This window comes from Chiloscyllium punctatum, chromosome 4, assembly GCF_047496795.1.
Source record: "Chiloscyllium punctatum isolate Juve2018m chromosome 4, sChiPun1.3, whole genome shotgun sequence".
NCBI lineage: Eukaryota > Metazoa > Chordata > Chondrichthyes > Orectolobiformes > Hemiscylliidae > Chiloscyllium > Chiloscyllium punctatum.
In genome coordinates, this window is record NC_092742.1 from 105,008,966 (window position 1) to 105,023,041 (window position 14,076).

General features: G+C 40.6%; 1 protein-coding gene across 8 annotated transcripts in view; it reads left to right on the forward strand.

The window, feature by feature from the left end:
• LOC140476613 (protein numb homolog) overlaps window positions 1-14,076 on the forward strand; it is a 194,970-nt gene that overhangs the window by 131,949 nt on the left and 48,945 nt on the right. For 5 of the 8 annotated variants that reach the window (XM_072569475.1, XM_072569481.1, XM_072569478.1 and 2 more), the window contains exon 4: window positions 11,937-11,969. The exons of the other annotated variants lie outside the window; for them this stretch is intronic. In XM_072569475.1, the coding sequence (XP_072425576.1) occupies window positions 11,937-11,969 (33 nt within the window). The remainder of the gene's footprint in view (window positions 1-11,936; window positions 11,970-14,076) is intronic. 8 annotated transcript variants of the gene reach the window in all.

Below are 14,076 nucleotides of genomic sequence, written 5' to 3' on the forward strand. Positions count from 1 at the left end.
ATTCACTGTCAGTGCAATGTCCATGAGTATGAATTGACTATAATGCCCCTCAAACCTACTGCAACTTTCATGGGTGATTTTTCTACCTCAGCTGCATCTTCCTGCACTATCTTCATATCCCTCAATTTCCTTAAATGCCAAAAGATCAATCATTATCTTGAATATACTCAACAACTACTCATCCACAATGCTCAGAAGTGAAGTATTCCAAAGATTCACAACCCACAAAGAGATGGACCCCTGATCTTGAGACTAAGATATCCAACTTGAAAAGATGCCACGCGAGAGAATTTGATAGCATTTTGTGCTTGTGGCATCACTTTTATATCTTCCAATCTCCAAAGAATGTTCGGCACCATGTACTCTTGTCAGTCTTTCCAGGGCAACCAGGATCTTTTTAGGATCAGCTATGATCATATTGAATGATGGTACAGGCTCAAAGGACTGAATGATCCTCCTGTACCAATTTTCTATGTTTCTAAGTTTCTTACCCACCAGTCCCAAGAATCTGGTCAATCTTCATGGCACCTTCTGTTAAACAAAGTTCCGTTAGTGAGGAGACAATTGTAGTCAGGTCTGTCTCACTAAGGCCCTGTATAATTGCTGTAAGATTGCCTCTCCTTAGACTGTAGTACTGCATTAGAGGCTATCACAGCATTTGTCTTTGTTATTGCTTGTATAATACTTTTCTGTGAACTTGAAAACAATTAGAGTCCGAGTGTCCTACAGCACGGAGACAGGTGCTTTGGCCCAAACTGGTCCATGCCGACAAAAATGTCCATCCACTCTAACCCCATTTCCCTGCATTTGGCCCATATCCTTCTAAGAGAAAGTGAGAATTGCAGATGCTGGAGATCAGAATCGAAGAGTGCGGTATTGGAAAAGCATAGCAGGTCAGACAGCATCCAAGGAGCAGGAGAATCGATGCTTCAGGCAAAAGCCCTTCTCTATATCCTCCTAAACCTTTCCTATCCATGAATTTGTCCAAATGCCTTTTAAATGTTGTTAATATACCCACCTCACCTGCTTCTGCTGGCAGCTCAATCCATGTTTACACCCTCTGTATAAAAATGTTGCCCCTTAAGGTCCTTTTCATTCTTTCTCCTCTAATCTTAAACTGATGACTTCCAGTCCTCTATTCCGGGGAAGAAGACTGAGTACATTCGCCTTATCCATGCATCTCATGATCTTGCACACTTTGCCCTCCCCTCAGTCTCCTATGCTGTAAAGAAAAAGTCCTAGCTTGTCTAACCTCTCTCCCTTTAACTTGGACTGTTGAGTCCTGGCAACATCCTTGTAAACTTCCTGTGCACTCTTTCCAATTTAATAACATCCTTCCTATAACAGTGTCGAAAACCGAACACAACAATCTCAAGTGCGACCTCAACAACGTCCTGTACAACTGCAACATAACTCCCTGACTTCTATACTCGGTGCCCTGACTAATGAAGTGATGAATTGTTTTTTAATGACTTCTGCTGAGAATTTGTTAGGTTTGAAAACCTAGGAAATAAGTCCCATAGGAATAATTCTGGATATTGACACACATGGACACACAGGCACACAACATCCTCCCCCACATCCACATCTCTCTGCTGCCATCATGTTCCCTGTCCAGTCAAAGTGACACTCTCAGTAGCAGAATCAAGCAGCACCAATCACAACTCTGCAGAATACATGTTTTCTTTTAAGGAAGTGTTCACTTAAGGTTTTAGTTGAGACCATGGGTTAGAAAAGTACAGCTTGTTCCAGCAATTGAGTGGTTGTGGTCAGATTGTAATAGTAATATCATGTTAAGGAAATATTTCGGTTATCTAGCAAAAGAAGCCACGCAACTATATTTTTGAAAAAATCATTTATAGACCACTTTCCGTACCCACAGGATGTTTCAAAGTGCTTCATAATCCATGAAGCACTCTTGAACTGCAGTAGCTATTGCAACATCAAATTTATGGCAGTCAGTGAGCTCCAGTAAACACCATGCTGAAAATGACCAGTTAATCTGTTTTGGTGGTGATTGACCGAGACACCGGCAAGAACTCCTTTTTGCTCTTTAAAATAGTGAAACAAACAGATGGGGATTCAATTTAAGATCTCATCAGAAAGACAGCACCTTTGGCACTGCTGCACTCCCTCAGTACTGTGTTGGAGTGTCATCCTGATTTCAGCGCTGAAGGCCTGCTGTGCGACATGAACCCAAAGCTTCATGATTCATTGGCAACAGTGTTGCTCACTGAACCACTAAAGCTTAAAGATTGGGTGGGTCAGAGAGGCCAATGCACACAACTTCCAGCTTTACAATATTTAAAATCATTTTTTTTTAAAATTCCAAATTAAGGACTCACTTTTATTCCGCATCTCAGAACTTTGGCAAAAACAGCTGAAGCACGCCATATTTCTCTAACATTTGTGCGAGGCAATACCTTGACACAAAGTTTAGCAGTTTAAAAGTGCTTGTTTGGTGGAACCCTGGTAGGTTTTTTTTATGTTTTGAATAAATAATTAAGCGAGTTAGATTTCCCTTCTTTCCTAGCGGTTGCTGGTTGTATGTCACTATCATATACGGTTTTTGCCAAAATCATGATTGGCATGGTAATTTAAATAGATGCAAGGTAGACGACATTTGCAATATCTTGTAATTTGCAAGTCCTGGAGAGAATCCGTGCTATTGTGATGTGATATTTTGACAGCTGTGACTCAAAATGTATAATTTATAACATTCAAATTGGCAGCTATAAATTTGCAATGACAGTAGTTATAATGTTACCTCTATCTAATTGTCTTTCACACTTGAAGTATCTTCATTGCTTTCTTAATCACGTGGTTGGAGAGCTATCTGGCTTTGCACTCGCTTGAAATGAACAAAATATACAAAGAGTTTCATGTTCTCTGTGAGGACAGTTGACTTGATGGGCCGAATAAACACCACCTGATCCGTAAATGTCACGGAATCGAGAACCGCTTGAAGTATTCAAACATTCAAGTCACTAACTGAAGTTAAAATGCCTGGTGGAGGAAATTAAGCAAGAGCAGAAACAATGCAAATATAAAATAGCAAAACGCGAGAGTGAACCTGAGTCTTCGGGTGAAAGGGGAAAAACACAGGAAAGGAAAGACCGTGGAAGATATTTCAAACATGCCATTAATACTAAAGAATTAAGGACCATCACCATCACAAGAGAAGTAGTGTTAGCCCACCAATATGGCTAAAGACAGATAAGACATAGAGTCACAGTGTTGTACGGCAAGGAAACAGAGCCTTTGCTCAAACCCATCCATGCCGACCACATATCCTAAAGTAATCTAGTCTCATTTGCCAGCATTTAGCCCATATCCCTCTAAATTCTTCCCATTCAGATACCCACCAAGCTGCCATGTAGATGTTGTAATTATACCAGCCTTCACTACCTCCTCTGGCAACTTGTTCCATGCACGTGCCACCCTGTGAAAAAGTTGCCCCTTAGGTGCCTTTTAAATCATTCCCCTCTCACCATAAACCTATGCCGTCTAGATTTGGACTACCACCCTGGGAAAAACACTTAAGTATTCACCTGATCCATGCCCCTCATGATTTTATAAACGTCTATAAGGTCAACTCTCGGCCTGTGACTCTCCAGGGAAAATAGCTCCAGCCTGTTGAGCCTCTCTGTACAGATCAAACCCTCTAACCCTGACAACACCCTTGTAATTATTTTCTAAACCCTTTCAAGCTCCCCACTGAGACCTCAGTCACCTGCCCAGTTTTATTTCCCAAGGGTCGATCAAGTTTTCTTCCTCCTCGAGTAGGTACATCCACATACTGAATCAGAAAATTTTCTTGTGCTTAAATTCTTCTCTATTGAGTTGGCATGACAGTCTTGTACGGTGTTGTGGTCAATGTTGTCCTGAAGGCTGGACAGTTGTTTAAATTTGTGCCAAAGCGAGAACCCATGATAACCTCAGGAGACAGACACTGGGTGCAACCCATAGAATACCCTTCGTTGTCCAGTACTTCCTGGGAGCCAAAAACTACGTTATGTTCTTTGCAGCCTGCAACACATTATCAGTGAGGATGAGCACCTTGCCAAGACCTTCCTACGCCTCCACTTCTCACTTATAAACAACCATCAAACCTTAAACAGATGATTGTTCGCAGCAAACCCGGCCATTTCCTAGCCTTAACATGTGCCTTAAATGTAAAATCCTTCTTCTACAAAAGTGTACTTTGGGTCCTAGCCCCACCTATAAGTGTAAACATCTTTGCATATATTAACAGTAGACTATTAATCCATAAACATAGGTTCCACACACTCTACTGGGGTTCAGATCATGGCAGGTGGTGGAATTTGAATTCCGTAATAATCTGAGGGTTTGAGTTTAATGATGACCATGAAACCATTGCAAATTGCTAGAGAAAGCTCAAAACTCATCTGGTTCTCAAATGTCCTTGAGGGAAAGAAATTTGCAATCCTTACCTGGTCTCACCTACATGTGACTCCAGACTCGCAGCAATGTGATTGACTCCTAACTGTCCTCTGGGTAATTGGGGATGGGTAATTTAATGCAGGGGTAGCCAGTGATGCCCACATCTCCTGAACGAATCATTGCGAAAAAAAAATTAGGCCTGCATCTTATGGTTTCAGGATAGTATAAAGTTCACAAGACGTGAGCAGGTTCATGGAATGGGCAGACAAATGACATGAATTTCAGTGCTGAGAATTGTGAAGAGAGTTGAGGAACATGGCGCGACTTGACAAAATAAAGTTCTGATCAAGAGTCACCAGACTTAAGACATTAACTCTGTTTTCTTCCCACTGTTGCTGTGAGACTAGTTGAGTTTCTCCATAAATTTCTGGTTTTGTTTCACATCCCCAGCATCCACAATTCTTTGGTCCAAAACAAAGTAAAGGATGTTGTGCTGCAATGTTCGTGTCCCTACCTCTGAGTCAGGAGGCCTGGATTCAAGTCCCACCTTCTCCAGAGGGTGTTATTACATAGTCATAGAGATGTCAGCCCGGAACAGACCCTTTGGTCCAACTTGTCCATGTCGACCAGATATCCAAACCTAATCTAGTTAAAAATCACATAACACGAAGTTATAGTCCAACAGGTTTATTTGGAAGCACTAGCTTTTGGAGTCCTGCTCCTTAATCGGGTGGTTGTGGATTATACTCCACAACCACCTGATGAAGGAGCAATGCTCCGAAAGCTAGTGCTTACAAATAAACCTGTTAGACTTAGAACCTGGTGTTGTGTGATTTTTAACTTTGTACACCTCAGTACAACACTGGCATCTCCAAATCAAACCTAATCTAGTCCCATTTGCCAGCACTTGGCCCATATCCCTCTAAACCCTTCTTAATCATATACCCATCCAGATGCCTTTTAAATGCTGTAATTGTACCAGCCTCCACCACTTCCTCTGGCAGCTATTCCATACATGTTCCATCCTCTGTGTGAAAAGGTTGCCTTGGGTTCCTTTTATGTCTTTCCCCTCTGACTCTAAACCTATGCCCTCTAGTTCTGGGTTCATCCACCTCCGGGAAAAGGCCTTGTCTGTTTATCATATCTATGCCCCTCATGACTTTATAAACCCCTCAGGTTTATAAACCTCAGCCTCCGACGCTCCAGGAAAACAGCCCCATTCTATTCAGCATCTCCCTCTGAACAGGTTGGTTAGAAAATAGGATGAAGAGGGTACAGAGCAGAGGACCTGGTTGTATATATGCATTGAAATTGTTAGGACAGGTTGAGAGAGTGGTAAATGAATAATACAATATCTAAAGGGTTTTTCTTTTGTTGAGACACAGCGGTGAACCCTTCTGTAAATCGAACACCCAGAAAAGCGCACCTGGCCTCATAATTGGTTAATTTATCAGTGACGGAAGACTCCCCCAAATTCAATATTTAAAGAAAATAACATCAATTTATTCTTTAACTCTAACTCTAAAAGTGAACATTAAAAAACAACTATTCTCAACTGTAAGTCCCCTTTTCTCTCAACTGTTTATTACCTGTCTCCAAGTCTATAACAAAATACTGTTCCAGTAAGACACTTATTAAAATTACTTCAACTTAATTTCAAAACAATACAGTGGCTGTCTTCAATGTTTTTCTTCTGGCTGAAGATCTTCCTGGGCTGTTGTCTTTCTTTTAACAGTGAAGATGTTTCATATGAAAAGGTACCCGATAAAGAGTGTTTCAATGTTTTGGGTCTCTGTCTCTCTGTCTCTGTCTCTGTCTCTGTCTCTGTCTCTGTCTCTCTCTGTCTCCTTCCTACTCCCTCTGTGTCACTTCTCCCTCCCTCCCTCCCTCCCCCCCCTCCCCCCCCTCCCCCCCCCTCCCCCCCCTCCCCCCCCTCCCTCCCCTCCCTCCCCTCCCTCCCCTCCCTCCCCTCCCCCCTCTTCCCCCTCCCCCCTCCCCCCTCTCCTCCTCCCCCCTCTCTTCCTCCCCCCTCTCTCCCTCTTCTCTTCTCTCCCCCTCTCAATGGGAGTTTTCAAAATGCTTGCCTTTTATATGTCCCCAACGTCAGATCATTTCATTGGTTCAATGTTGGCAGAACAATACTTTCAAGCTTGATTGGGTTTTAGTATTCTGGGGCATAATTTAAACAGGTTAATTTCAAATTGTTGTCAAAACATCATGCAAATGTTGGTATTGTATGCTTTCTAGTGCAACAGTAAAAGCAGACTCACATCCTTTTGGTGTCCTGTTGTGAATGAATTGCAAGTCTGTTTTCTCTGAAAATAAAAGATAGTGTACATGTTGACCTAAGCTATTACTTGGGGAAACCAGCAGATTAATATTTAAGGCTGTTATCCAGCATGAGTTAGTTCGCAAAATATTCATGAATGCAACAAAATCATCTTTACGTGGTGAAGTCTGATGGAACAAATCTTAACTGCATTTCAATCCAAAATGCTCATAAGTTTCATTGTCTTCATCAACTGGAATCTTCCCTTTAGACTCTTCAGCCCCAACTGTTTCTTTTTTGAGAGAGGGAATGGGACCATAGGTTCCTTTAAGTATATTTCAGTCACACCTGATGGTTTTGGATAGTTTTGCTGTTTACCGTATTCCTCTTTTGTGTTATTCTAAAGTTTCTTCCTATCTAGCCTATCTAATGCTACTCATAACTTTATGCATCTCAACCATGTCCCCGCTCAGTCTCCTCTGCTCAAAAGAAAGCAGCTTCAGTCTGTCCAGTCTCTTTTCAAAACTAAAATTCTCCAGCTAAGCAACATCATTATCCTCTACATCCTTTCCAGTGCAATTCTGTTCCTCCTATAATGTAGATTCAAAAACTGCATGTAATACTCTAGCTGTGGCTTATTTTATACAGTTCAAGCATAACTTCCCTGCTCCTTAAGCTGTGAAAGGCAAGTATCCCATATGCCACCTTAACCACTTTATCCACCTGCTACCTTAAGCGACTAATGCACATGCACAACAATGTCCCTCTGATAGTTGGTGCTTCCCCAGGGTTCAACCATGTGTTCCCTTGCCTTGTCTGCCAAGCGCATCGCGTTACACTTATCCAAATTAAATTCCATTTGCCACTGCTCAGCCCATCTCAACAGGCTATCTATATCCTCCGGCAGTCTTAGGCTATCCTCTCTATTTACTTAGTATTTGTTATTTTGCTGATCAAACCTCATAAATTCAATTCTGAGTTGTTTATATAAACCACAAACAGCAAGGACCCCACTAGACACAGACTTACAGTCACAAAGCACCCCTCACCTTTAGCTTTTGTCGCATTTCCATTTACCGTGACCATCCTGAACACTCTTGAGAAAACTACTTGTATTGATTTCCTATTTAAAAGCATTTTTGTTTCCTTACAACGTCCAACATCAGCAATATTTGTCCCCTGGAACTTTAACCTAGGAGCTGTTCTGACATTTAGAACCATATTACCTGCTAGCTTTAAAATGATTGAATTGGGAAATATTCAATAAGCTTTAATTAGCTGCGGCAAGGTGTTCTTCTCCCTCCAATGTGTGCACTTTTGTTATTGTGATACAAGTTACTTCATATGATTTACATCCACCAGTTTTAAAATAGTGTAAGAGATGTGACTGCACATTCCCAAGTTTCTTTGACATTCTGTTTTTAAAACCTGACATTTTAATTTTGGTCTGCTGACCTGGCAGCTGGATTTCTGTTGCCTTGATTTTTGACTCAAATGAGCAGACAATGAATGACCAATTTGGGGCATTGGAACTTTGGTCTAATTGTTGGCTTCATTTGTAAGAGTATATAGCAAGTTAACATCAAATATTAATTGTTTATAACCTATAAATAAGAATAATTTGACATTAAAATCTGCATATTGGAAGCGGAAAGTGGTCAAGTTTGTTTTCATTATGGTTTCCTTAGCAATCTTTATATCTGAAGGGTATTTATGTAGGGTTTGACAGCGGTTATATAATGCAAAATTGGTTTCAATCTACATGGCAGAAGCTATATTTAAATTGAAGTCCTATAGCAGTCCGACAAGTTGTTGGTCACGAAAAGTTTCAATTTTCAACTCATTGTTTGCCCATCCGCCAGTGTTATACAAATTTGTTAGGACTGCGGGCCATCCATCCAATGTTGTAGCGTCTTACCCAACCCAATGCTGTAGTTTCCCACCCATCCAAGGTTGAAAGTTTAACTAGTTTTCTCCCAGCTTGTGTTTACTTGACTAGCTTTAGTTGCATTGAGAAAATGTAAGTGCAATTGAGCTGTTTCCTTCTTGATCTAATTTAGGGATTTTTTCGAGGCGTGTTTGCACTTCTGATGTACATATCACAATTCAGTCTGACTGTACAGTATGTGTTTGTTGTTTGAACCTTTAGAGCATGGAAACATAGTACAGCACAGGAACGGGCCCTTCGGCCCACGATATTGTGCTGAACACTATGCCAAATGCATGCCCCCTCGTATTAGACATTTTAATTCTGGGAAAAAAGATTCTGACTATCAACCCTATCAAAGCATCACATAATTTTATAGACTTGTATCAAGTCTGTCGTCAGCCTTTGCCACACCAGAGAAAACACGAATTTTTCGAGCCTCTCCTTATAGTTCACATCCTCTGATTCAGGTAGCATTCTGGTAAACCTCTTCTTCACCTTCTCCACATCCTTCCTGTAATGTGGCAACCAGAAGTGAATATAGTACTCGAAGTTTGGTCTCACCAAAGTCTTATAAAGCTGCAACATGACATCCTAATTCTTGTATTCCACTCCCTGACCAAGAAAAGCAAGCATGCCGTATGTATTCTTTACCGGCAGATGTATTCTTTACCACCCTACGTGCTTGTGTGGCCACTTTCACGGCGCTATGGACTTCAATCCCAAGATCCCCAACATCAATGCTGTTCAGAAACCTGTCATTAACTGTATACTTTTCCTTAACATTTGAACGCCCAAAGTGCATTTACCCGACTTAAGCTCCATCTGCCTTTTCTGTGCCCATATCTGCAACTGATCTACATCCCACTGTATCCTTTGACAACCTTTTACACACTCCACAACTCGACCAGTCATTGTTTTGACTGCAAACGTACTAGCCCACTAATGTATAATTTCATCCAACTCATTTACATATCTCCCAAACGACAGGGATCTCAGTATGGATCCTTGCAGAACACCACTAGTCACAGACCTCCAGCCCAAAAAAAAACACCCTTCCACCACTACCCTCTGCCTTCTATGGGCAAGCCAATTCTGAATCCACATGGCGAAATCACTATGGACCCCTTGCATCTTCATCTTCTGGATGTACCTACCATGAGGGTTCTTGTTGAAAGCCTTACTGGCCTCATTTGACCACCTTTGTCATCTCTTCGAAAAATTAAATCATGTTATAAAATATGACCTGACCTGCACAAAGCCATTCTGACTGCCCCTAATTAGGCCATGCTTTTCTAAATGCACGTAAATCCTACCCGAGAATTTTGTCCAGTAGCTTTCCAACCATAACTGCGAGACTCACTTGGTTTACAGTTTCCTGGATTAGAGCTTAAAAATGTGTTGCCGGAAAAGCACAGCAGGTCAGGCAGCATCCAAGGAGAAGGAGAAGCAACATTTTGAGCATAAGCCCTTCTTCGGGAATGGCAGCATCAAAGGAACAGGAGAATCTACCTGAAGAAGGGTATAAGCGTCGATTCTCCTGTTCCTTGGATGCTGCCTGACCTGCTGCGCTTTTCCAGCAACACATTTTCAGCTCTGATCTCCAGCATCTGCAGTCCTCACTTTCTCCTAGTTTCCAGGATTAGGTCTATTTCCTTACTTGATTAGTGGCTGGCGAGGATACAAAGGTGAAAACAACAAATGCTGGATATCACAACCAGTCAGGCAGCATCCTCGGAGACAAAGCAAGCTAGTATTTCAAGCCTAGATGATTGGAGTCTAGATCTCGGTCAAGGCCCCGAGCAATCTTCTCTTGGCTCTGTCAAGAACCTGAGGTAGATACCATCAGGCCCTGGGGACTTAAAACGCTCTTAAAATGCTCTTTTTATCTTCCATGTTTTAACTGTGAAATGTAATTTTAGAGCTCAATAGACTTTACAGACTAAATGTTCATTTGAATAACATCATAAATTTATCTCCGCTAACTTTATTTCTAGAAACTGAGCAAGTAAAATAAGTTATCTGTTCAGAATGAAGCAAGAGGCCAACCTTCCAAAAAATGCAATTTCTTTACTTGTTCAAAGATTTTGTGGAATTAATGATGTTCCTCCTTCAGGTCCTGTGAATGCACAGTTTTCTGGTTGTACTGCTTCCATCTAGAATTGGGCTTTTGATTGTTGCCTATGGTTGCTGTCCCACCTTTGCTGCTTGTCATCAGTCCATGTAGACAATGATGGGTTTCTGCTTGGGATATCTGGGCTGGGACCAGAATGCTCTATGCATGCCAATCACTTTTTTGTGTCTCCATCTGTGGGGCTCAGGGCCTACAGTAGTGTACTGTGCCTTGAGTCATTTTGTGCTATCATATACAACTAAAAAAACTCTTTAAAAAATTCCTATAATAGAATTTATGTACTTGTGTTTTTCGTTATTAATTAAAATTTCTATATTGTGATGTAAAATGTTTGTTTTTGTTTCAGCAGGTATGAGAAACATTTTTAATGCACCTGCCTTCTTGTAGCACTCTGTAGTTATAATCCTGCATGTCTGATACTAATGTCACTAGTCAACATCCCTCAAAATAAACTGTATTAATATCCCCACTTGGGCATGATTTAGCTGTTTTGAAATTTCTCAGCTAACTTAGTTTCTTAAATAAGGATGATTCATCTACATTAATGCCTAATAAATCTGTTTTAGGATCATATGACTTGGCAGCAGCACCCATTTCATTTCACCTGTTATTGTTTTCAACTTTGTATTACCATTACATTGATTTCAGCCATACCTGTGGGACATTATCTATAATTTGTAATGCTGGCAAGGTCATACCATATCCTGTTTGAGGTGACCTTGTTCTTCATTATATTTCAATTCCGTATGCATTTAATTAAAATAAAACATCAGAAAATATTGAAGGTACCTTGAAGTTTACATGTTTTGCGATTTGTGTTACTAAATTTAAGTATAACAATGTTAACTATAGCTTTGCTTTGGTCTGTGTACCTCTGATGCAGAATGTCTCATTGCTGCTAAACCTGCTGCTGCCAATGTGAACTGAAATGAGCTCTCTTCTGAAATGGAATGTAACTAGAACCTCTGCATGTGACAGGCCTCTGGATATCTCTATCCACTGCTCAATCACACTGGTGGCTTATAGCTTACTGTAAACCCATGTAATGTACTGCATTGTCATGGGTGATCTTCACGTTTGTTTCTTTACATCCTTTTCGGAGACCTTCTCTGGCCTTTTTTTGTGCTTTGGTTTGAAACTTTTGCAGTATTTGTAGCTTCCTGCAGTAATAGTCTCCTGACTTGTTCCCCCTGTCACTCCAGGAAAGGAAGTTCTTCAAAGCCCTGTTTGGAAAAGTAAGTTTAAATACCTGGACTTATGTTGATATGTTAAGGAGTTACACCACTACATTTAAGTATTGGACAGTAATTTTCACTGTTAAAATTATTGGCTAAAATTTCATAAAACTGTAACCTCAAGGTAAGCTTTTTGAGTCCAAATGGTTTACAGCGTATTTTTCACTGGTCTGGAATTGTTTGCTGCAAATTGGACTGAATTGTGTGAAGTATTTTCTTCTGTTTCTTGCAAATGTTTGTTAAAACCATGCATGTGCTAACGTTTTGGGGGAAGTGTCTAAGCTGAATAAGTAGAGTATTTAAATCCTTTAAATACATGTAGAACAGAACGTACCTTGGCAAGTTTTCCCTATGAGCTGTTAAGGATAATGTATTAAAATGCGTCTGTTAAAACTGAGACAAAAACAAATTTTTTTAAGTATTCCTTTATCCTCAGTATTGTTATGGACCAGGCTAGATCCCCTCAAAATGTTTTAAGAAGGCAGCCCAGACCTTAACTTTTTTTTCTTAGGCAAATGTAGAGTGGGTATTCCAGGAGTGATGCAGCTAGTTAATCCATTCGGATTTAAACAAAATAAGATTTATTCAAACACTACGAATGAAATATGAACAAAAGAAAACAGATTTTAGAATAACTTAACTATTTGAAAACCCAACAGACTCAAATTCACAACTTAATGAAGCTGCTCCAATCCCCGCAGCATTCCATAAACACACACTCCTTGGCAAATGGTATGAATTCGAACACCGGTTCTTACAAGCAGGAGAGATTTCACAGAGAATGTTCAAGCAAGAACTCTGTTGAAATATGGAAACTCTTTTTACTGTAGCTGCTTCTAGAGATCCTCAGCAGTTTTTGGCTTTCTGCTAAAACAGAACAAACTAGAAAAAAAACCTGAAGATTTCCTCTGATTGACTTAGGCAGAACTTTTGGCATAATCTAAGAAGTAGGACTAGGCCATGCAGGAGAGATGCTAGCAAGTACTTCTACACACGCAGTGGCAGAAGTTTGGAACTCCCATTCACAAATAGCAGTTAATTTTAAATCTTCGATAGGTAAATTTTTGTTAATAAACGATATTAAGGGATATGGACCAAAGGCCATCTAGAGTTAGGCCTTTATCAAAGTATAATTCAATGTATAATTTCAGTTACATCACACTGTAAACCTTTGCGATAAATTCTGTGTCTTACAATTGTGTACTCCACAACTACCCGATGAAGGAGCGGTGCTCCGAAAGCTAGTGCTTCCAATTAAACCTGTTGGACTATAATCTGGTGTTGTGGTTTTTAACTTTGTACACCCCAGTCCAACTCCAGCATCTCCAAATTGGAATAAATATGTTTTCTTTAGGAGGTAACTGCATCAAGATTGCGATATCTATCTGTCACATCCAACTTTTGTTGCCACTGAAATAACTCCATGAAGGTTGGTGCCCCATCACCAGGTCATCCTTTATTTACACATGCATGGTACATGCCACTGACCTAGCTAGCTCAGAGAGTGAACAGAACCCCTGTTTTTTTTCAAAAACATACCCCCGCACTACTGTCTAACTGCAGTAGTGCGTATATTTTCGCCAGCCCATGTTGTGTGTGTGCAGATGTGAGACACATTGAATGACATAAGGTGTAAGAACCCCTGTTTATTTTTTTTATTTATTTATTTTTTCTTTTTTTTTCTTTTTTTGGACGTATCCCCTATTTATATTTTTGTTTTTTTGTTTTTTTTTTTCCTTTAACCCCCACACTACCACCTAAGTGCGGTAGTGCTTATTTTTATCCCCAGCACCCATGGTGTGTGTGTGCAGGTGTGAGACACAGTGAAAGACACAAAGTGTACGAATCTTTATTCAATTTCCACCACCAGGAAGATAGGAAAAACACCCGAGTGGCCAGTGACAAGCACTGCCCTTCAAACCACAGGGCAATGCTGTGTGAGCAAAACAGTGACGGGGAGGGTAGGGACTAAATCAAAATAGAGTTGGAGGGGGAAATGATGCACTCCACTCCCTGCGGCGCCAGAACCCCTGTTTATATTTGTTAGCCAGGAGACCCTGATTGGACCAGGTTAATAGCCTCAATCAGGGACCTCATTCTATGAGAT